Source organism: Chionomys nivalis, chromosome 19 (assembly GCF_950005125.1).
Source record: "Chionomys nivalis chromosome 19, mChiNiv1.1, whole genome shotgun sequence".
In the NCBI taxonomy this organism is placed as follows: Eukaryota; Metazoa; Chordata; class Mammalia; order Rodentia; family Cricetidae; genus Chionomys; species Chionomys nivalis.
Window position 1 is genome coordinate 58025123 of NC_080104.1, and position 25593 is coordinate 58050715.

At 39.3% G+C, this 25593-nt stretch overlaps 1 protein-coding gene across 1 annotated transcript in view; it reads right to left on the minus strand.

The window, feature by feature from the left end:
• Zfand3 (zinc finger AN1-type containing 3) overlaps positions 1 to 25593 on the minus strand; it is a 200541-nt gene that overhangs the window by 67990 nt on the left and 106958 nt on the right. Inside the window, exon 3 of the mRNA XM_057751114.1 lies at positions 7499 to 7681. Within this exon, the coding sequence (XP_057607097.1) occupies positions 7499 to 7681 (183 nt within the window). The remainder of the gene's footprint in view (positions 1 to 7498; positions 7682 to 25593) is intronic.

Consider the following 25593-nt stretch of genomic DNA (forward strand, 5'->3'; position numbering starts at 1 on the left):
TTAAAACCAGCCCAGCAGGAAGTCATAAAATATTTTTAATAGGTAATATTTCCCAAACATTTTGCTGAAAGCTGTTAGCCTGTTCTGTCCAATATCTGGCCTCCTACAGAAGCCACACTGAAAATGGGCAAACTGGCTCCCTTTAGAGTTTACTAGAAATTTAATTGGAAAATCAAATAAAAGCTTATCTACTTGGTGGCAGTGACATCCACTCTGCAGCGAACAGATCAGGCGTTGCTAGGATCAACAACAGGCTATAAAATAACAGGCATTACAACCTACAGATGATGACTGACCTTTACAGTTCTCACACTCAGGAGGTAGAGGCAGGAAGATTTCAAAGTATGAGACAAGTCCAAACTCACAGATGAAATTTGAAAACACCCACCATCATTTGTAAATCTCTGATTAGCTAAGGTATCACCAGAAACCAGTTTCCAGGGAAGCAAAGAGCATCCTGCTCAACCAAAATAATTTAGGCACAACTCAATAACGATCTTATACCATCATTTTGGAAATTAATGGCATATATTAAAGCCTGGGCAACGTGTCTTACTTACGGTTACTACTGCTCACAAAATGCCATGACCAACACAAGCTGAGGAGCAAGAGGCTTATTTAGCTAACACTTCCACATTGTAGTTCATTATTGAAGAAGTCAGAACAGGAACTCAAGCAGGGCAGCAACTTGGAAACAAGGGCTGATGCAACTAAGGCCATGGAGGAGTGCTGCTTACTGGTTTGCTCCTGATGGCTTGATCAACCTGCTTTCTTATAGAACCCAGAACCACCTGCCAAGAGATGGCCCTACCCACAAAGGACTGGAACCACCCACATCAACCACTAACTACGAAAAGGCCTGATAGCTGGAACTCATGGAAGCATTATCACAATTGAAGTTCCCTCCTTTCAGATGACTCTAGCTTGTGTCAAGTTGACACAAGATCAGGCAGCACAGCAACACAAGGAGACCCTGTCACACAGCAAAGCAAAACAAAGCAAGAACCAAAACTCAAACCATAGAAAACATGATTCAAACAAACAAACAAACAACAACAAAAAAGCCTTACAAGATAACTTAAGAAGCTAGAAAATCAACAAACCAATCAGAAAATTATTAAGGAGAGAGGAACCACAGCAGAAACAAAATTAAGATGGGGGGGGGGAGTAAAAGAAAGTAAAATCAGCAATAAGGGGAAAATTAGAGCCAAATAAATAAAATCAAAGACAATAAAAGGAGATTTTTACCACAAATGATGACATAGAAATACAAAGATTACTAGGGACTATTACCAATAACTACTCACTCAATCTGGAAAACTTAAAATGGATAAAATTCTAGATTAAACCATGGGAAATAGAAAATCTAAATTAACCAACAATAAGCCAGCAAAACTTGCTAACAAAAAAGAACTAGACAGCATCACTTGCTAAGTTTTACCAAACTTCTAAAGAACATAATGCCAAACATTCTTAACTCACTCCACAAACCTAAAAGGGGAAGGAATTCTCTCAAACTCTTGTATGGGATCACACTCCCTCAACAGCAAAACCAGACAAGAACACACACACAAAATACAGTTACTGACTACTATTTCCAATAAACACAACCCACAAACTGCCGTAGTACTACCAACCCCAACCCACAGCACATCAGAATGGTTATAAACCATGACCAAGACCCAGCCTCTAGGAACAGATGGTTCAAGATGTACAAGTCAGTGAGTGTGTGCATCACACCAGCACAAAGATGGATAGTAGACAAGGAAAAGACAGTTAATAAAATTCAACAACCTAATGAGGCACGGAGGTTTACTGAGGGAGAAGTACTATTGTGAGCTTCATTCAGCTTCAGGCCTGCTGGGTTAGAGAGACTCTGAAAACATCAAAATCAACAATTTCCGTAATAAAAGCTCTGATTAACTAGGCATATAGAAAGATTACATCACAACACAATTAAGGTCATGTGTGCCAAACACACATCAAACAACATAACCAATGGGGAAACGTCAAATCCACTTCCCCAGGATCTGAAGACAGATGGGAGGTTTGTTGATTTTCTAGCTCCTTAAGTTATCTTGTAAGGCTTTTTTGTTGTTGTTTGTTTGTTTGAATCATGAACTGTAAGCCCTAGCCACAACAATGACACAAGAAAAAGACAGACCATCCAAACCAGAAAGGAGGAAGTAAAAGTAACCATCTATAAATGACATGACTTCATAGGTAGAAAATCCTCAAGATTTCACCCAAAACAATTAGAACTGATAAATTCAATACATGTTCAAGGTGCAAGATAATTTAAAAAAAGAAAAGTAGTGTTTCCCTATCAGTAAGAAATTTGCTGGGAAAGAAAGCAACCCATGCACGAAACCTACAAAACAATATAAAATCTAGAAATAAACTTAACCATGTATGTGCATGATCTCTCCCATGAAAATTATAAAACACCAATGAAAGAAACCCAAGCACACAAAGAAAAGGAAGAGAAAGAAAAGGCACCTCCTCGCAAAAAAAGACAACCCATATACATGTGCTAGAAGCACAATGTTCAAATGGCCACACTAGCCAAAGCAGTATGCAGAGTCCACACAATCTCTACCAAAATACTAACAGCATCTATTTTCTTCACAGAAATAGAAAATAAAACCAGAAAATTCTTATATAATTCACAAAGTATTCACAAAAGTCAAAGCAACTGTAAGCAAAAAGAACACACATAGAAGCATCACACACTCCAAAAACCACTCCCAGAATAGCATGATACAGGCACAGACCAATAGGACAGAATAAAGAACTCAGAGAAGCCACCTACAGCCAGATAACTTGCAATAAGGGAGAAATAATGAATACCTAGTGTGCTGTGGAATAATCCTTTTGTATACCATAAAGATTTGTCACTTGAACTGGTTTAATAAAAAGTGGACAGGCTGGCAGCCAGGAAGAAGTATAGGCATAGGCGGGACAGCAACATTAAGGACAATGAGATGAAAGAGATGCCAGCAGACACAGAGGAAACAGGACACAGAATGTGTAGAAAATGAGGTAACAAGCCATGAGCCATAGGGTAGATAAGAAATATGGGTTAATTTAAAGTGTAAAAGCTAGCTAGTAAAAAGCCTGAGCTATTGGCCGAGCATTTGTAATTAATATAAGCCTCAGTGTGTGGGACAGAAACTTCCAGCTGCACTACTGGAGAAAGGAGTATCAATAAATGTTGCTGGGGAAGCTGATACTTAGTGCAACAGGGCTGAACTTCCTACTCAGCACAGGTTAAGTTTCTACACAGAGAAACATGAGAAAGTAATAGCTAAGACACAAGGCTGGGAAAGCATGAAGTAACCAACAGGAAAATGTCAAACCAAAAAGCTTTTAACTGAAAAAGGGAGCAATAGGCACAATTCAGAGATAACCTACTAGTGAGAGGAAATGTTTGCAAAGTATCCTTTAGTTAAAACCCAGAAGATAAGGAATTCAACCACAAACAAGCAAAACAAAACTTCTCAAAAGAAAATGGGACAACAATCAACAATTGTGGAAAAAAATGACAACTACCAAACAACAGAAAAATGCCAACTAAACCACAATAAAACACTACTGCCCTTCTGATTAAAGCACTGTTACCAAACAGACAAGAAGAGGAGTGAATATTGATGAGAATATAGAGAAAGAGGAACTTTCACATTCTGCTGGTAAAGTGTAAATTACTGCCCACTATGGATGTTGACAACACCATTATGGTCTACATACAAAGAAAAACTCACTGTGCTTAAGAGTAACCTGCACCTTCACAGTTCCTGCAGCACTATTAACAAAAGCCAAGAAGTGATCAACTTGGGTGTCCATCCCTACACAAATGAATGACTAATGTGGTACATACACATAATGGAAAATGCTTACCCATTAAAAACACGAAGGAAGTCCTGTCACATACCTGCAGAACATTAAGTGAAAACACATACAAACACCACTCCTTCCCACTTAAATGAAAGTGGATACTATCTAATTTAAAAAGAAAAAAAAGGGCTGATAAGTAAGGAACAGTGCTTACCAGATGCAGAAAGGGGTAGACAAGTATGGTTGGTGGGTACAGAGGACAGCTGCATCATAGAGATGCCTTCTAATATACTATGTCATAACTGGATAGTGATGGTTGACAATAAATATTTCAAGAAGACTGAGCAGAGAGAATTCTGTACATTCTTAGCACGAACCAGTATCTGCAATGATGGCTGTGCCGAACATTCTTGTATGCATTCAGCAATACTGTGTGCAGGTGCTGAGATACCATGATGTAACCAGTATGCGTAATCATTATAGTGAAATGAGCAGAGAGAAACAGAAAGAAAACATTTCATATCATATTTTATCTCCTTTAAAAAAAAAAGAAAAAAGCCTAGGGAGGTTCTCACAGTTCCAGCGGGCTAAAGGCATGCACACCACCACCTGGTACCATGCAACTCAGGTGGGTGAAAGACCACAAGAGCCAGCCTGGGTCCTTATGTCTGGGCCGGCTAAAGGTATCCACGGGCCCACCTGGCACCACAAGAAATGGAGGAGAGAAGCAGGCAGTACATTTCATGTGTTCAGCTAAGAAAAAGATAAGAAGTGAAGGCAGTGACCAATAGGCTGGTTGATGTAGGCAGTAGGCTTGCCACCCAGGTCCAGAGCCTGAGCTGCTACCTAGGGCCATGTCTGAATCCCTGGTCCAACTGCAACTGGGGTCTATGCTGACGTCCATGACCCATGTTGTTACCAAGAGTCACAGGGAAGCCTGGGGTCTAGTCTGCAACCTGTGGACATTTTGATGTTAAATGGCTGTGCTGCCACTGGGGCCAAGTTAATCTGCGTGGCCTGTGCTGCCACCTGAGGCCATGGTGGCGTCTGAGTCTGGGCTATGCCACAGGGCCTAGCTCCATGGACCTAGCACAGACAGGGTCTGCTTTGATATTTGTGGCTCCTGTTACCCCTGAAGGCCTTGAAAATACCCAGGGTCCGGGTTGTTACCTGAAGCCAGGTAGCAATCTGAAGGTCATCCTGCAGCCATGCCTAATCTGAGTGGACTATGCTGCCACCTGCGGACCTGGAGATATCAGACCACAGCTGGGGTCTGTGTTGATATCTGTGGCCCATGATGCCACCAAAGACCACATGGATGCCTGGGGTCTAGGCTGCAATCTGTGGCCATGTTGGTGTCTGAGGGTTGCGCTGGCACCAGGAACAAGCCAACTTGAGTGACCTGCACTATCACTTGAGCCACGGTGTCACCAGGCCAGGGCTGCTGCCAAGGGCCATATCTGGGTCTGTGGCCCTACTGCGGCCAGAGTCTGAGTTAATGTCAATGGCTTCTGTTAGCACCAAGAGCTAATGCAGATGCCCAGATCTGATTAGCCATCTCAAACCATGTTGGTGTCCAAGGGTCCTGCTACCACTGGGGCCATACTGCTCTGGGTGTCTTATGCTACCACTGGGGCCATAGTGATATACAGGTCTGACCTGCTGCCAAGGGCCATGTCTGAATCTGTGTTCCTGCAGCAGCTGGGGTTTATGTTGATGTCCATGGTGCAAGGATGAATGAAGCATTAGGAAGGTTGTAGATCTTTCGAGATTCTAAAATCTAAGCATTCTAGATTACATGGCAAATGTGAAAGCCAGAGGGAGGGGGTTCAATACAAAGCAAATAGAATGCATCTCCAATCAGATGGGTAGGATTTATATTTCTGCTGTGGGATAATGTTCTTGTATACTGTTAAGATTTATCACTTGTACTGGTTGAATAAAATGCTGATTGGCCAGTAGCCAGGCAGGAAGTACAGGCGGGGCAACTAGACAAGGAGAATTCTGGGAAGAGGAAAGGCAGAGACACAGTCATCAGTCAGATACGGAGGAAACAAGATGAGAAGGCCTTACTGAGAAAAGGTGCAAGCCACGTGGCTAAACCTAGGTAAGAATTCTGGATTAACTTACGTTGTAAGAGTTAGTTAGTAATAAGCCTAAGCTAAGAGTGCCAAGCAGTTTATAATTACTATAAGCCTCTGTGTTTTTATTTGGAACTGAACAGCTGCAGGACCAGGTGGGATAGAAACTTCTATCTACATATTACAAGAAAAAGCATGGCATTTTTCAGTGGCCCAGATAGAAAGAGATGAACCCTCCCTCACTGGGTTGTCTTGGGTCTGAAAGTGGTTAGGTAAGGTGCTATAAGTACCTCACCCTCACATGCATTTTGGCTGAATGGTTTGTTGTGGCCTAGTTTTGGAACATGAAGCTCAATCCAGGTTCCATCCAGTAAGATCCTGGCCAGCCCCAATTGTTCCCTTAGGCCCTTTAGGCTTTAACTTTTGGTTATAGAGCTTAAAAAAAAAAAAAAAAAATCTAGGCATGAACAGGCGTAAGTGGAGAATGGGTATTTATAGCCTGGTCACAGCTTTCATCAGGTCCTCGATGAGCAAACACATGGTCTATAACTCCACTTCACATACCGTTAATACCCTTCTTCTCTTCTTAAGTGATTTCCATACCTTTCCTAACAGCACTGAACAAGTTATAATATTAAAATCACTCTTTTTCTGGAATACTACCTTTCAGTATAACCCATTCCTATTCTCAATACTGTCAGATTGCTTCTTCAAAACAACAGTGACACTACTGCCTTCTCTTGACCAGAACCACAGCTATTGTTCCAAGTCCCAGTAGCATGGCTGGGCATTCAAGCTTTTAACTCTTCGACAATGATGAACTTTTCCAACTTCATCCTTCAACAATGGCCCTAAAAGAATCACTGGCCAAAGAGGAGCCTCAAGCAGCTTTCCTTCACACATCATGCTACACGTATGAAGTGCCTCTTCACAACACTGTCTTCAGTGCATTTTTTAATAAGTCCGTACCCTTCAATAGCATTTACTATATAGCCTGGCCTACTGACATATGTGCACACGGCCATGTATCAGGTTTCCAACCCCAGCATCCTGACATGATTGTGTGGACCACTTCTGGTGTAGAGTTGTCCTGTGCAATGTAAGGTATTAGCAGTACTTTAGGTCTCTTGGTATTCCACTGCTCAGAGAGAGAAGAGGGGAATGATCACTTCACTATTGTTCGCCATCATCTCACTTAATATAACAAATAAATTAAATGTCCCTGCTCAACAATAAATTCTTTAAAGAGCTTTGTTTTATATTCTCAATATAACTCATAAAAGGAGTTATATTTGTTCCCTGCTAACCTCCCACAAATTGGTAGAATGGATAGCCTAAACTACCACATTTCTAAACATTCATTACATTTGAACACTAAACTATAACCTTATCACAAAGCATGAGAAGCAAAAACTGCTGTGTATTATCTTTCTAAATTTGAATATTATGAGTTACAGCTGTGTCCCCAAAGAAATAGTTCTAGCATTATAACTAGCTGAGCACTAAATACACAGCACCTGAGGTTAAGTGCTCATGTAAATTCCTGGGCTGGTAGTCTATGACTCTTATGGCTAGGGACTTACATTCCTCTTTACTCGGTGAAGTTACATTCAGTTCTGTCGGAAGCGACTGCTGGCTGGGACTAAGAGTTGGTGTGGTTATAGAGGTATTGCTGTTGTCACTGGTGGTCTCTTCAGAAAACAAATCTGATTGGCTGTTACTTGTACTTGGGGCAGAATCATCATCTGGTTGTTTCTTTTGAAAATCTAAAAAGAAAAGGAGGTAAGAAAGCTGGTTTAACTGAAGAGCTTACAGCCAGAGCAGTCACTAAGAACATTACGTTAGCATCAAAGTTACATGCAACAGCAACAAAGGCTAATGTGGGTAATTAAAAGCATGGAAGTAAATCATCAATTAAAAAACAAACCAAAAATACAACCACATGAATGATTTCTAGAGTTAATGCATGACTTAAACTTTAAATTTATAACTTAAAGCCCTTTGTTGTTCAGATGACTGTAGGCATTGATTTCAATACTGAACTCCGAAAATCAAAAGATGCATGTTAGCATTTCAAGAGTAATAAGTAGAACGGAGAAAAAAGAATAAAAGTGATCGACACTACTTAGTTTGTAAGCAGTTAAGAGCAAGTGAAGTGGAGAGCAATTCGAGTTGAGGGCACAGCTCATGGCTCCTAATGGCACACAGTGTAGATGAGAAGCACCAGTCCAGATCAGGTTATTTCCTCCAGGTTATTTCCCACCCATTTCCAGCACTGTTTCTTTCATGTAGTATGTCTCCTAGCCACTTTCTTATTCAATGCTTTGATATTTTCAAGATGATTTATCAATATTATTGTATAGTATTTATCAAAAATGTGCTAAATAAAATAAAACATTGCCCTTTATATCTTACAGTATAAAGTATAAAAAGATTTTTATGCCATTTCATTAGTATTCCTATATCAAAGATTCCTGTGTCTTTCCTATGACTGTGTACCACACAACTGGGAATGTTATAAGGCCCAAAAAGACAGACTCTAGTACATTCCTCAATTCCCCAAAACAGATACAAACTTATTGAAGCATAAGAACCTGTCCCACTTGTTAAGGTCATTCTTCCTGTTTGCTCCATGCCTGCCTCAAAGCATCACTGGGCTCTTTCTTTTCAGCCAGTACCTACTCTCTGACTAACACCAGGAGAAAGCAGGGCTGGAACAAGGGGACTCAAGAAGCCCACAAGTTTACTCAGAAGGTGAAGGGGCAGAGTGAGGTAAGAAGTGAAGGAAAAAGTCAAATGAGGCCAAGAGACTGCTTTCTAGAGCTCTTCCTCAAAAGCAGAAAGAATGAAAGGTCCACAAACAGCTGCTTGTTCTGATCAGGGACTAAAAGTTCTAAAATTCTGAAATAAACGGGAAAGATAGAAAACTCCAAAACAAATCCACTATAGTATACGAGAAAATAATCAGGATAACTTCCATGGTTTACTGGTACTGTTAATGGAACACTCAAAAGTCTAAATCTACCAGTTAAACCACTTTATCGGTGCTGCTCATATCCAGCCATTCTCACTCTCTAAACATGGAGGGTACCCGAGAGGAGATCAGATGAGAAAAAAGGAAAATTGCTTTTAAAGACTTGACATACAACAGCAGATTCTCATGGCACAGTCAACCATACCTATGAGTAAAAATCACGGTACTTTTTGTCACTGACCAGCAAGATGGAAATTCTCTGATGAGAAATCACTTGAGAAAATCCAAAGTTCAAAATAAAAGGCTAAATTTGTGCATGTGTAAGTTATGTACAAGCATTGAGGAGGATGGAGGAGAGAACCTGAACAAACCCTTGGACAAAGATATACAACGGCAGAAGTCTCAGCAAAACAATGCCTCCTGTCCCATTTTAAACATTCAATAAAATTCTTTTTAAAAAATGACCTTTACATAATTCTTTTAAAAGGTGTCATTTTATTAGATGTTCAACTAAATAAACTGGACTTAAATAAAACAGCTATAAGACATTGCTTCTTGTGTGTTTATAACCATGTGAGTTATAAACACACCCATACACAATAAGTAAATCTAAACCAAAATGCCACTATTGGGTCACATTTAAAATACCTACCATTTACTACTGTGAACCTTTGTAAGTGCTCTCAGTTCCTAGTGGGCTAGCATTTTTACACTCAAATGTTCAGAGACCATGAGTTTCTATTTCCATCATCAACAGAGTCGATCACTCCATCATTCCATTTACTCAGTGGGGTGATCTGGCTTGCTGTACCAAAGCTTCTATATCATCTCTGTAGACACTAAAACTGGGTTTATACATCATGGCAGATGGATATCTATGAGAGACACCAAGCAAAGTGTGGCTCCTGCCAGGAGTTCTGATTCATTCTCCTGATACAGTGGGACATGGTAGGGATGGGCAGCTACAAGTAAGGGCTGGAGCTGGGCTTTAGGCTACAAGTTACTGATTCCTGTCTGTGCTTGCCCTCTACAGCAGTACTGTAACTAAAGGAACCGGACACTTAGAGCTTATAAAAGGGATTCAACACATCCCCACATTTCCTTTCCAGTCTCAAAAGCCTAATCGTCCTTCAGCGCAGATTCCAACTTCCTATTCCCACTGCAAGGTTTTATTTGGTTATTTCATACCATAAAGTACTTCATGTTTCAAGCAGGCAGTTAAAGGTAAAATGTTGTCAAGAGTTTTGTCTCAACCCACTTACAAATAAAAATTCATTTCCTGTTATCTCCAAAGTTTGGTTCCTGCAAGAACAACATAAAAACTTCTTTAATAGAGCAGAGTTCTGAGCTTCCTCCTGCCTTCTCAGTATCTATCAGAGACCAGAGCCCCTCACCCTCTACCAACTTGGGTGTCTACTTTAAAAAGCTATAAAACCATGAGCCAGTCAATTCATAAATTAAACTTTTAGTCTTCCGATTAAAATCTTAATAAAATTCTAGGAGTTAGATGTTACCCTGGGTTAATGGCCTAAGCAAAAACTAGTTTAAGCAAGAGTTAAGCATGAATAAACTTAGTTACAAAACCTTGCAATGTAGTCAGTCACCTTTAAACTATATAGTTTAAAGAGAAAACAGATCTCACTGAGACTGGGCTCTTTTAAACTTTCATGAATCATCTCTTCTGGCTTTGTTAATCATGAAGTGGGAAATTGTGGACCAGATTCTTATCTTTTCATGCTGATTAGTTTCTCTGGTTCTTACAAAGACTGTGGACCTCACAATAGACTAAAAGAAACTGTTTTGCTTTTTGCGAGCTTAAACACATCCTACAAATCCAAACCCACGCACAGAGAGAAAGAAGGGGAAAAGAGACAGAAACACACATACACACACACACACACACAGAGAGAGAGAGAGAGAGAGAGAGAGAGAGAGAGAGAGAGAGAGAGAGAGAGAGACCAACTGACAGATGTCGACTAATATTGATAAATGACTCCTTGTGGTCTTTGTGAGGACCAGATGAAGCATTGTGTGAAGTATATATATAACTTATGTATTGTTGACATGGGCATGGCCATGTAAAAAAAGCCCATTGCCTCCAACCCTGATCATGCTCAGAGCTGAGAGCAAAGCTTTCCTCTAGTCCAAAAAGACTGACTTATATGTGAGAACTAGCAACTGCGGCTTCTTTCTTCCTCCCAGGTAACTGCAACTTGAGACTGCCTCCCTATAGACCCAGACCAAATAACCCCTCCTTGTCGCGCTATACTTAAGAAAACACTGGGTTCTGAGTATCCAGAAGATGTAGTAGGTGCCCTCTATCTGAGGAAGCATAGTCCACTCAACCCCAGGTTCCTGTCTACATGTCTGTTGTTTCTTAAACTGTCATGTCTTCATTCCTTCACTGTCCCAGTCAGGTTTCCAGAACAAGCAACATAAGATGCAGCAGGTTCTACCTGTGTACTTTCTCAGGAACTAAACCTCTGTTTACTGCTCTTCCTACTGTCTCACAGCACTAGCAATAGCATTCACCTAGAGGCTGAATACAGACGCCTGGCGAACACTCCCTTCCTTGACTCTCCATCTCAAGTCCCAGCAGGCATCATCATTCACAACTGATGAAACTTGACCACACACACCTCTCTACTACCACTCCAGCCTAATGTCTCACCTGCCAGATTCCATCAGTTCAACTTAGCAGAAATCTCTGGGTCACTGTAACCTATTCTCCACAAAGCAATAAGAATGATCGTGAGAAAAAAATAATAAAACTCCCAATAAAGTCCAAATTTCTATATCAGTTTTGTACCTAAACCCTTGAATGCCTTCCAACCCCGTTTGCCTCTACAAGCATGGCTAAAAAGGGAAATGCCCCCTCAAGAGAACAGTTGTGGGGAGGGTGAGAAGGCTCAGTAGGTAGTGTTGCCAGTCAAGTCTGGTGATCAGAGCCTGACTCCCAGAATTCTCAGTAAAAGGCACTGAGGAAATTTGGTGTGGAGTTTACTTTATTTAAGACAAAGCTAGCCATCTGAAGAGAGAAAGTGCCCTTGGTTCAATTGCTGACAGTATACTGCCCAAATTGAACCAGCAGGATGCAAACGAAAGAAACTGCTAAACATTGCCCAGACAAGGTAGGGCATCTGTCCATCAGATATTCTAGGTCTATAGGACAAAGACGGACACCCCCAACAATACAGAAGAAGTCTGGACTGACTATCCAGGCAGTCAGATGTCCCTGTTGTTAGATAACATTTCAACCTTCTAGGGTCTTTGATAAAGTTAAAGACTAAATAATTAGACTTTAAGTTTTCCTTACTTATGAAAAGAAAAGGTAAATTAGGTATAAAACTGTAAACTCAGGCTGGGGAGATGGCTCAGTGATGAGGAACACTGACTGCTTTTCCATAGGTTCTGAGTTTCAATTCCCAGGAAGCACATAGTGACTCACAGTCATCTATTAAAAAAATCTGATGTCTTTTTCTGGAATGTAGGCATATATGCAGACAGAGCACTCATACCTACAAAAATACATAAACAGAAAAAATTTAGGTCAGGTGGTGGTGGCACACATCTTTAGTCCCAGCACTCGGGAGGCAGAGATCAGCCTCTGTGAGTTCGAGGCTAGCCTGGTCTACAGAGCAAGTTCCAGGACAGGTTCCAAAGCTACAAAGAAACCCTGTCTCAAAAAAAACCAGAACACACAAAAATTTAAACTTACAAAGATAAGATAAATAATATTTTCTCTAAGTTTGTCAAATAAAATGGATTGAATATGTAACTATAAATCTTAATAACTTTTTATTGTATAGAATTTTACAATAAAGTTAATGCCTTCCTTTTTAATTAGACAAAAAAGGGGGAAGTGGAGACTATCCCTTTACATTGTGTGAATATATGCCATTGTGATTGGTTTAATAAAGAAGCTGACTAGCCAATAGCTGGACAGAATAAGGTTAGGTGGGAAAACCAGACTAAGCACAATGGGAAGAAAAAGAACGAAGTTAGAGGGGTTGCACGTCAGACACAGAGAGAAAACAGGAGGTTCAAGATGAAGAGAGGTAATGACATGTGGCACAATGTAGATTAATAAAAATGGATTAATTTATGTTGTAAGAGCTAGTTAGTAATAAGCCTGAGCTATCAATCATTTATAATTAACATTAAGACTCTGAGTGGATATTTGGGAGCCAGTGGTCCCAACAAAAAACTCCACCTACAGACTATTAGATGTCTTTATTCTGTTAGGTATCTTTAGATATTAAGTCCCTTATATCTAGTCACATGATCCAATCTGATTTATCTAAATTTCAGTTAAAACAAGTGAAATTTGGTTAAACTAATATATTTGGGACTATACTTTTTTATCATCAAGTGTGGATAATGCACTCTGGATAGGAAAGGAAAGGTAGATGCTATACATCTGAAATTATCTTTAAAATATTGGTGGTGTGTAACACAGGTGACCTCCACTTAGTGTCAACAGTGTGACTGACTGTGTTCTGTGCAGGCTGAACTCTCGGGATGTTTAGCTCCAACTCAATGCAGCCCAATAGCTTAAATCTTATATCAGACATACAGTGCTTAACAGTAATTCTGTCCCAGGAAAAAGTAAGGTGCATTTCAGCCCTCACCACGAGTCCTTAACTTTCACATGCAAGGCCCCTGGTTCTAACAAGAGATGGAATAAATAGCCACGTGAAACACACCATTTGTTGGCTGTTCCTACAAACTATGTCCACTAGTAATCTACCTACTTTAGAGTTCATACGATGGTCACATCACTGAACTGTTTGGTTTTGCTCTGAACCCTGGAACACACAGATGTCAGTTTGCAGTAACCCTGATGATTAGACTATGGTAAGCATTTCTGTGTCAGAATCTTTTCTTTATCTTGTGCTACATCTTGTAACAATATTCTACAACAGTAGGTGTCTTTAATCCCAGCACTCAAGGGCCAGCCTGAGTTTCAGGCCAGCCACTGTTAGATAGTTAAGACTCTGTCTTAAACAACAACGAAATCATGTGTGTTTAAATAACTGCGTAATAGCCTGTCACTCAACTCTTTTAACGTTTGTTTATGCTCAGGAACATTTGTTTAAATGATGCAAAGATGTGTTGCATTCTTTTACATGGCATTTGTTTAACTCTGTGAAGCCATGACTCTCTGCCTGTCTAAAACACCTGATGATCTAATTTAATAAAGAGCTAAATAGCCAATAGCGAGGCAGGAGAAAAGACAGGCGGGGTTGGCAGGCAGAGAGAACAAACAGGAGAAATCTAGGAAGAGAGATGAAGGAACAAGAGAAACAAAAGAGGAGAACACCAAGGGCCAGTTACACAGCAAGCCATGGAGAATGACATAAAGAAAGGTATCCAGAAATAGAGAAAGATAGAAGCCCAGAGGCAAAAGGTAGATGGGATAATTTAAGCTAGGACAAAGTGGCTAGAAACAAGACGAGCTAAGAACGGGCATTTATGAGTAACAGTAAGCCCCCATGTGATTTATTTGGAAGCTGGGTGGCGGCACTGCCCCCACCAAAAGACAAAGAAGTAAAGGGTAAAAGGAGTAAAACTACCAACAACATGCTACCACACCTAGTCCATTTGCCAGGCATAGGGTTAGTCACCAGAACAACTAGAAGAACAAGCTGCACATGCATCCCCAAGGAAAAGTGATTCTTAAAGGATGTGATTCTTAAAAGAGTTCACAGAGAAGTGTCAGCAGAAGCTTAAGTCCCTTGTGGGAATCCTATCTGGGTCCATTGTAATCAAAGTGTGACAATGGTCTGGATATAGATGTTTCATTTACCAACACAAAAGTGATATATCTTTTACCTGCCTACTATATTGTTTCAATCAGTATCATCCAACTTCACTGTCAACCTAGACCATGGAAAAATATGTATCAAAAGTTTTTCAGGGGGCCTGGACAGACTGCTCAGCAGTTAGGAGTACTGGTTTCTGTTTCAGAGAACCTAGGTTTGATTACCAGAACCTACATGGCTGCTTACAACTGTAATTCCAGTCTCAAAAATGATCAGATAACCTCTTCTGGCATACTCATGGTGTACAGACAAAATGTAGACAAATAACCTATGCACATAAACTTTTTTTAAAAATCTCAAGAACTTACCCAAGTATCTACCTTTGAAACCGTATGGATGGTGGTTAGGATACTTGTTAAACAATCACATCACAATATTCTTAAAACAAAAATATAATTTTATTAACTGTAGATTTCACTAAATTACTCTAAATTCCTGAGGACAAATGAATACTGAATCAGCTCAGAGAAGCAGGGCCTGTTTGCTGTTTTTACAATAAACATGCTTGGTACAATCTGTGCACTACAGTAGGGCAGAGTATTGCTGGCCTTTAAGGTATGTTCATAGTTTCCTCCAGCACTGTGGGTATGCTCATCCTCTTCAACTGGCTGGAGTACAACAACTGTACTCACTCTGCTAAGAATGACACACGTTGCAATTTGTTTTTTTGTTTTTTTTTTAATAGCATTTAGATGACATCCAGAGGGGTGGAAGCATAACCCCCAAAACTGACAGAGTCCAGATCACCAGCTGTGTCCGATACTGGAGAGTTATAACATGAGCACTCCACCAAGGCTTGTTATTCAGACAACACCAAAAATACTTCCCTCTTGGTCCCTGATATTTTATGTTGTGTTTGATTACACATTAAACCTTACAAACATTTAGGGTAGAAATGGTCCCGGGCTACTTATGTTTTTTTGTTCACTGAAAACTGAGCACAAAGAAAAGAAATGAGCAGGACATTGTACACTCAGAATATGAAGTCTTCTCCTTACTTAAGAATATTGTATTTTTAAAAGCTCTGAAAAGACTTAGTCTGACATACAATACATACAGCTAAATGGGAAAAAATGGAATATGCCTATCCAAGAAAGATAAAGTTATAATTCATTATAAAGAAGATCAATTCTGATTTTACAGTTCTTGGACACCTTATGAGACAGTTTATTAATTTTTGATTTTAAAGTTTTCATAGTAACTTAGTTTCTGGAGTCTCAATTTTTATTTGGCTCATTTTAATAATCTTGTTATTGATGTTCTGTATTCATAAATCACTAACCAAACCTTCTTTAAAACTTATTTATAAATATATCACTTTAAAACAATTATAACTGACGCTTGTTTTAAGTGTGGCACATATGCACTATTCTCAAGACCATTTCTGTTGTCTGCTTCTTCCTTGGCAATCAGGTGCCCACATACTTTCAGTCTGTTTGTTGTAGGACACAGTATGGTCCTGTGGCAAGCACCAAAGTCAAAAAAGTCCCATTCCTCTTAGCAGGAGTCTACACCAGTCCAGAATAGGGCACACATAGTGTGGAGCTAAAAACGGAAAAGAGATGCTACAGGCCTGTGCAGTGGTATTCCTAGACTCAGAGTTAGTCAGGAAAGAAAGAGTCCAGTGTAGCTATACATTCACCTGCACAGACCTTCCATAGCCTGGAGCTGGGTGAGAGGAGGCTACAGTTCAGATACCTAGGCTCTTGCTGTCCTCATAAACATTTTAATAGCTTTCTTGATTGAAAATTTCTCCATTTGCTGCCTGTCCTTAGAACAATTGCCAAAGACTTTGTTTTGTTTAGTAATTTTCAGTAAATGATTGTTTTCACTACGGAGAAGAACTACACACCAGCATTTCAAAATTTAGCATGGGTCTGTGGTAGTAGAACCGACATCTTCTATATACTTATATTACCAACTTGTTTTACCAAACCATTTACACTGTTAGAAAGAAAATCTGTATACTTTATAAAAAGAGAATTATGTTAACAAGAAATTCCTACATACTAATAAGCAATGTAAACTCAAAATGATTCCTCAAAACATAGTTATTGATAACCAAGAATGTGGGCACAACCTTTTGCAAAGACAGTGGATTTTATAGGTTTCAAAGCTAAGCTATACAATCGCTAGAATACTAGATATACATTCCCAGCCATGTATCATCTTGGTTGCTTAGAAACCAGGTCTGAATAAGCAGAATTAGAGCAGCAGAAGGAAGGAATCTTTGCTAAAAACAAGTTATAAAAAAAATGCCTAGACTGTGATTATCTGTTTGACAATGAGACTGTAAACAAACATAATGAGGTTGACGATGTAATATTTGAAGATGTCACCCAGACTAACAGATCTTTAGCTCTCACTGGCCTGCTGCAGCACACCGTAACTCACAGTTCAACAAAGAAAAGGAACCTTGCTGTATGTGCATAACCCCATGCATCAATGTCCGAAAACCAAGAAAGGTCAAAATGAAACATATTAAAACTTAATCTCCATTCTATTCTATTTCATTACATTGTTCAGACATAAAGCAACCATTAAATATGTATAATCAGGAGAGAATTTTAATCTGAGCAAAAATGTTATTTAGAAAATGCTACAAATAATGTAGTACTTTTTATCAAACTTAAAATGATGCATGGATCTGATTCTAGCCTGTATAATCCATGAATATATTGGATTATATCTAAGCAAAATGTGATATTTGGGAATGAAGAAAACTCAAATTCCCATGTCAGAAACAGCCTCTTAGAATACACATTTGTCCTCAGTCTAAGATTCAAATCACTAAAAAAAACAAAACTAATTTTAAAAAGTAATAAACTGTGAGAATGAATGTCTAAGACAAGAAATTCTCACAATTTCCTACACTGTGGTCTTTTTAAAGGAGAAGGGTAAATGATGCTTTTTAAAGCTGACAATGGTTGTAATTCCTGTAGGGGATAGAAAATTACATTAGAAACCAGTAAAAAGTATCATACAGAATTCAAAATTGTTCCGCATGTTCTCCTTTGAGACTCTTAATGTTTGTGACATTTATACAATCTGTGAGGAGTCACCATTTCTCTGGCTGTACCAAGATTAAAGGAAGGACACAGTGCACAGCAAGGACAGTGCCCTGTGTGTGCCATGTGTCTGAGGGTCCCCTGTGCTGCTTTCTTTGTGCTTGTATATCTGCAGCTCCAATTGTTTGGTGTTCTCTTAAAAGTCACAGTGAGCAACTAAAAATCTCTAAGATAATCAAGTGTATCCTTAAAAATACCCTCTTTTGTTTAACCTAATCCTAGAACCAACTAAGTTTTATTTAAGGTCTAATCTGTCTTTCAATCAGAATCAATCAGTGGGAGCTACTATCCTCATCTTTGTCCCGCAGATGACCTTCCTGAAACAGAAGTTATCAAGTGTTCATCTCATTTCTAATGACATTTATCCTGACTCCACTTCACTAACAATTCCTGAGACAATAACCTGACTCTTCAGAAATCTTTCAAACTCTCTGCTCTTCGGAGTGAAATCTAGGTGACATGGCATCCCCATCACCATTCAACCTGACCTTCAATGTAGTGTGTGCAATGGGTGAGAAGTGAGGTTTTACCCCTGCTGCTGGTCATGTTTCACCCATGCATCCTGCATCCTCACATGTCTGCTCCTAAAGGCACATCACAGAACCACAACCTACCTGAGGAACAGAAAAGGGAAAAAGTACACTACAGACAGGAAAGCAGAAGTCAGATTCTTCAATGTCATTTAAGGAGGCGGTTTCCTGCCAGGGTCTACTTTACCCTTGAGGGTATAATTGAAATTTAAAGCTGCCTTGGGTTTATCAAGGGACAGGCTCTGTGGAATCACTATCATTCCCCCTTCTCTGATACCTCTCTCACCTCAACCTTTTCAAACAGGGCACTGAAGCAGCAGACTTAATGCTCACTGGCTTTCACAAACCATTAATCTTCTCCACACTACTTATCACCACAGCTAGGATAATATTTGCTCTAATCTAACAGATTTTCATTTCAAAACCAATTGTAAAGCTCAGCAGGGTGCTACACACAACTTTAATGAGAGCTTCTAACCGAAGACTCCTCCAATATGTGCTGCTCAGAACTGCTGAATATCACTACTCGGAAGTTGTGGAAAGGTTAACCAAGACCCAGAATTTAAACAATTCAATTCCTTCCCTATCTTTTCTAGTTATATAGGTAAAAACTAATAAATCTGACCCATCTGGTGACAGGACTTACATTTCCCTTCTGTGCCATCTACGACAACTTGACCAGCTCCTTCACAGGTCATCCTACATCGTACCCTATGGCTCACTATAATTATTGCAGAGTAAGGGGGACGGTCTGCAAATCTGTGACAGCTGTTTAATGGGAGAGGTGGAAAGAAGTGGACACATCCTGGCAGTGTGCTTAATGGCTAAACAAACACCAGTCATCAGCCCCAAGTGGTTCTGGCAGAAAATTAACTTAGAGATACAAAACTCATTTGGCAAGAAGACCTGCAGCAATCTGCACGATATGCAGCTGTAATGGGCAAAGGGGCAATGTGAGAAGAGGCGCCTGTTAAATTTCCTTTAAAAAAGAACCCCACCCACCATTTTTTTCACATGCCACTGACTGGTTCTCTTACCTTAATAACAGAGTTCTTCACTCTGGAAAACAGGTCTACTACTCAACTATAAACAACACCATCGATGACATTGTAGAGATTTCTTTGTTATTATCACAGTGTCATGTAAGCACTGAATTTTATGAGATAATTTGGAACACACTTTTATCATCAACTTATTCTACTGTCTAAATTGTTTTTCCAATTTCTGTTGAGGTTACAGGAAGGAAAGAGAACTGATAGGTAATGGATCACAAATTACACCCTGACTCTAAAAATACAGGCAACATATATATTATCTTGCTATTTCCATAGCCCTGGAGGTAGGTACAATTATCCTCATTATACAAGTAGGAAAACAAGAAGCCTATATACATTCACATTTCCACTGCATATAACAGTTGACTAGCAAAGCCTGACTATTTCTCTGTCTTTATCTAATGTCTGTGCCACATGGGTCACTCCACAATTAAGGACAGGCTTGGGGGTCTTTGTATTTCCCTGCACAAGGTACAGAAAAACATAGAAATATGAAAACCTACGTCATTTTGAAACCACATTTAACCTGCTAAGACTCATGCTGTACTAACAAAGTGGCTTCTTGGGCATTAACAGTGCAGTTCCTGATGTCTGCACAGGAGAGAGTCCACACACTGTTTCCCAGGAAAATACACTGTAAGTAAAATACACTGTAAGGGGAAAAGAGAATTAAGTAGTTGGAAGGAGAGAACAAAATTCAAAAATAAAGATCCAAAAGAGTTGATATGGAAATCATTTTCTATAATTTGAAGAAATAGTTTATATATAATATATATGAATAGTTTATATATAATATATATATTCATATATATATGAATATATATATTATATATATGAATTAAAGAGGCCCAAATCTTAGTCTGAAAAGTAAAACATAAAGGTTATAAAACCCTGGGGGGAAAAAATAACTGGTTTTATTTGTTTAAATGAGAAGAAATATCTCTCTCCAGAAGGACACAAACAACAGGTATCTCCTTCATCCAATCTTCCAAACATCAAATACAGAAATTCTAAAGCTGTATTTTCAGAACAGTTTACAGTTTAATGCTCACAAAACGAAAAGACAGTCTCCACAAAAGTGCCATTAAATATATGTGAGCAGTAGTTTAGTGAAACTAAGCAAATCAAGCTTTCCGATTTCATTTTAAAAACACTGAGCTAGCTCAGGAACTCATGGCTCACGAGACACACTAATAACTAGCTTCAAATACCAGCTGAAATCATTGTGAAACAGAAAAGCAGTGTTTCTAACTGAATGCCAAACACCCATGTGAAGACCTGCTTAATCTGGTTCTTCCTACTGTGTATGAAAAATACCCCTACACACACCTACCACTCACCCCGCCCCCCAAGACATCAGCCTCAAGTTGTGAGTCTCCTTAGGGACACGGGTTTGGATCAGTTCAGTGAAAGGAAGGATGAAGACACTGCTGCATTCCTACCACCCAGCGGGGCTCAGATCTTCACCACCCTTGGCTGTCAAACACCATAGTTTTAAATTCCTACAATTCCTTCTCTGGGGAGAACTTTTAAAATGAAATGTCAAGGGCTAGAAGTGACGGCTCAACAGTTAAGAGCATGTACTGCTCTTCTAGACCTGAGTTCACTTCCCAGTAGCCACATCAGGAGGCTTACAATCAACCCCCTGCTGTAACTTCAGTTCCAGTGGATCTGACGTCCTCTGATGGCCTCTGTGACCCTGAACTCAAATGGTACAGACACACACAGAGATACATAGAAATCTTTTTTTAAAAAAATGAAACCAGATGGAGTGTACTCACATCCAGCCAAACTGGCTGGATCTCATCAGAAGGCAAGCAATGTCATGTTAGAAATGAGAGGGACAAGACAAGGAGAAAACAGCAACAGTAACAGCCCTACCTGCCTCACTCCTGCCTGAACCTCATGCAAACAAGGTTTCAGAAGACACTGTGATCCTGTACTGAAAATCATCATGTTTTCTCCGTCCATGAAACACCATTTCATTTCTTGTACCTACACCAGTTTTGTTTCTTAATTCATAATCTTCACTGGATGCCTCACTTAGGGTTTCTATTGCTATAATAAAACACTGACCAAAATCAACTTGAAGAAAGGGTTTGTTTCAGCTTATGACTTGTAGTTCGTTACCAGGGAAGAAAGGACAGGAATGCAAGGCAGGAACCTGGAGGCAGAATCAGACGCAGAGGCCATGGAGAAACACTGGTTACTGGTTGCTGCCCATGGCTTGCTCAGTCTGCTTTCTTACAGCACCCAGAACCACTAGCTCAGCAGCAGCACTGCTCATACAGAACTGGGCCCTCCTATATCAATCATTAATCAAGAAAAATATACCACAGGCTTATCCTCCTGCTAATCTGGGAACATTTCTTCAATTGATGTTTGTGTCAAGGTGACATAAATTAGCCTGTGTACCAGACCAGCCCACTAAAAATAGTTGATGAAGATTGTAACTCATTTATTTTTAAAGCAGTGTTTCTTTTTTGGGGGGGGGGGGGCAGTGTTTAGGAAAGCACAGTAATGAAGTTAACTTTAATGTTATTTTGTAAGATTTTAATTCTAATTGAATCAGAGGTAAATCTGAGTACAGAACACAAATATGTTCTCTGAGTGGGAATGGGTTCTGTATTTTAAAAATATTTACTTATGTAATCAGACTAAAAACATGGGATGGATGTGTGTCCGTGTGAACACACCACCCCCTTCATTAGCATAGCAATTCGCACCTAGAAATTAAAATCACCTAAGGCCATCAGCTATAGCCTGAGTAAAACTCTAGCACACTGGGTGCTCACCACTTTTAGCATACCTCTCTCCATTTCAAATCTCCTGACACATCCTAGGTTAGTATAATTACTATTTCAAGGGTGAGCCCAACACGGCTCAGAGTCAGTAGGTGTATTGTGCACAGCTAGGATTTGAATCTAAAAATCTAAGTTTTGAACCACTGCCTTCGGCTTCACAGTTACCATTCTCTGTTCTATATACTACTGACGACTGAATCTTTGGCCCCTTACAACATAAAGAGCCACAGTTACTCAATCGTATTATGGGAAAAAGCATAACATCTGCACCTCCCATCCAGCTTTGTTCAGTCTCAGTACCTCACTCTATTTTCGTGTCTCAAAAGGGAAGGACAGCTAGGTCAATTGAAGACTACGTATGCATCCTTCAGTCCTATTCCCTTCTCCTTTCCAGAGAGAACTGCTATCCTGAAAATCTATGTCAGGACCTGCATTCCAAAATCTGGCCGTACCTAGTTCTAATAGCAAGAATCCACAGACAGGCAGCCACAAAGCATGATCTTGCATGTTTCTAAACTATGGTGCAGTACATATGCATCATTCAAGAAACTTTCAGTCATGTTTCTAAGATACAGTACATGTGGGCAAGCTACATGGAATTCAGTCTACAAATAATAAATTCACCTGCTGCTAGACAGTTTGTTTCAAACTTTTCCATTAATACAAATCCTACTACTATGAATATTCTTATACTGGCCTTGTGTATAAAAGCATTTCTGAGATATGCACTTAGGAACACTAAGCCAAACCAAATGAATGCTCCCTTTACCAAACACTGTCACACTGATCATGGAACGGCTCATTAATTTCCACCCCCACCAGCAGCAGAGCCCATTCAGTTCTCACAAATAGCTGGTATTGCCAGACATTTTAACTTCTCAATATAATAGTTGGAAATTATCTAAGTTTTGTTTTAATTTGCATTTCCCCAGTTGATAATGAGATTGGGCATACATCATAATTAATAATTTTTTCTTTAACAAAGGAAACTACAAAGTACGGTTAACTAAGGATCAAGAGTACAGGTATAATATTAAATGGATTAATATGGAATTTTTCCCTCTCCTATTAACATCAAATAAAGTTAAGTCCATATCATCAGTCTTGGTTTAGTCATTGTATTGATAAAAAGGAGAAGGTTAAATGATCTATGGTATTTTCCAACTAAACAATGTAATTTTAAAAAACATCCAAGGCATTCTATGGAGAAAAACTATACATGTATGAAAATCAAGGAAACAAAGAAATTCTACTATCCCTATACTCCACAAGGTAAACAAGAAATGCCTCCTGAAGCGGGGAGAGCCCCTAACACAGTTTAAAGCAAATGATTCAGGTAATTTCTATTCTGAAGCACCTGGGTAAAAAAACAAACAACAAAGGCAAGAAGAAGGCAACACTACTGCAAAAAGCATTAAGTACTGTATTTAAAATGTTTGAAATAGGAATGCAGGTAACATTTATGCTGAAGGCTTACTGGAGTGATGAGCAGTCCAAAGAAAGGTGACATTTGAGATATTCATTAAAGGAGATGGACTTCAGTCAGCAAGACTGAGATAGAGAGACTCACCATGTGGAAAATATCGTCAGCAGAAGTGTTAGAGAGTAACTGCTCCCCACTGAAAACACCAGTGACAGTGAATGAAACATCAAACACAGACTCTTCATGTAACCCAAAGCTGTACTTTAAGGATTGTGTAATGTATTTAACAATGCCCAACACATATTGGTGAGCACTATATGCAGCTTGCTTGCTCTCAATCATACTTTTTATTTCTTTGTTTCAAAAAAAAAACCCAAAGTATAACTGAATAAAATATAAAAATATGTAAAAGTAGAAATGAGAGAAACGTCCGTAATCACACTACAGAGATAACTGAGAAACATCTGTAATCACACTACAGAGATAACTGAGGCTGGCATTCTAACGGCTCTTGCCAGTGTTATTCCTCTATACTTAACACTCTAGGGTCTGGAATCTCTAGTAGAAAAATGGAATTGCATATCCCACCCAAGTAACAGGTCGAGTAGAATATAGCCACAGTGGCCACTAAAGGGTGGCCAATTCTCTTGCATCCATCACCCTTTCTACTTTGCCTCAGGGTCCTTAATTGACATTCAAATTAAGATTTTTGTACCATAACACCTTATTACATAAAGACAAAAATCACTATTAAAATGAAATAGGAGATTCCTTTGAGGCAATAAAGTGTATTCGTATATCAAATTTGGCTGCCCCAATATTTTACCAAATTTCTCCATCCAAAGTCTTGAAAAGAAGATGTGATTTCTCCAACAGGGATACGAAAGCTTGCACTGCAACAGCACTCCACAAGCTCCACTGTCCAACTCCTCCTCTGCCCAAATACACGGTAAGAACTAATTATCTCTTTCCTGAATGCTGAATGAGTGTGCCCCAAAGTGCCGTACATACCCTAACTATCAAATGTGAAACTTTATCATCTCTTCCACATTTAAAATTTCACATTATATGTTCACCAAAAATAAAAATGACTTATGAAATATAAGTATGCATTTTTTGGTTTTTTTTTCCCCGAGACCAGGTTTCTCTGTAACTATGTATTTTTTTAACTGAGAAAAACAGGTCAATATTCACTTCTGAAAAGAGTGGCTTTAAGGTCATTCCACAGAATCCCAAACAATTATTTTCAGTATCTACTCACATTTTAATAACTGATTTCTGGACATGAGTAAAACTATCAATATAAAAGTAATTGTGTTACTGACAGTGAAAAGGGAAATGTTATAAAAATTTATAAAAAATTAGAGAAAAGCAAAAAATTTCCGACTGATAGAAATTTTCCGTGTTTTCCTTTTTTTTCTTGTTTTTTTTTTTTTTTTTTTTTTTTAAAGACAGTGTCTCTCACTATGTAGACCAGGCTGACCACGAATTCACAGAGATCCACCTGCCTCTATCTCCAAGGCGCTAAGACTGAAGGCATGCGCCACTACGCTTCATTATACCACTGGCTCCTATTAGTAGCTTAACAAAAATGTCCTAAGTACAAATCCACATCTGTTAATAAAACAAACGCCTTACAAATATAAATTAAGGGGGCTAGAGATGACTTAGCAATTAAAAGTACTTTCTGCTATTTCAGAAAACCCATGATGAATATCTGCTTGTTCACAAAGGAGAAGATAAACACATGAAAAGCACTTTTAAAGGTTTCAGGAGGGAAAAAAAAGCCAATTTATTGTTCACATACAGGAGAAGCATCCCATCACTGTTGCTTCCCACATCCCCGTGGGAATAACAAGTCTTATTTTCTGTGTCCTCATGGGCATCAGTAATACATGGCCTATCAATCAAACCTCAGAAACAAGCTCAAGTGCCCCCCACACTGAGTCCTGATCACAAATCGGAACTCCAGTCACCCTCCTCCCCAGGCTCTGCCCCT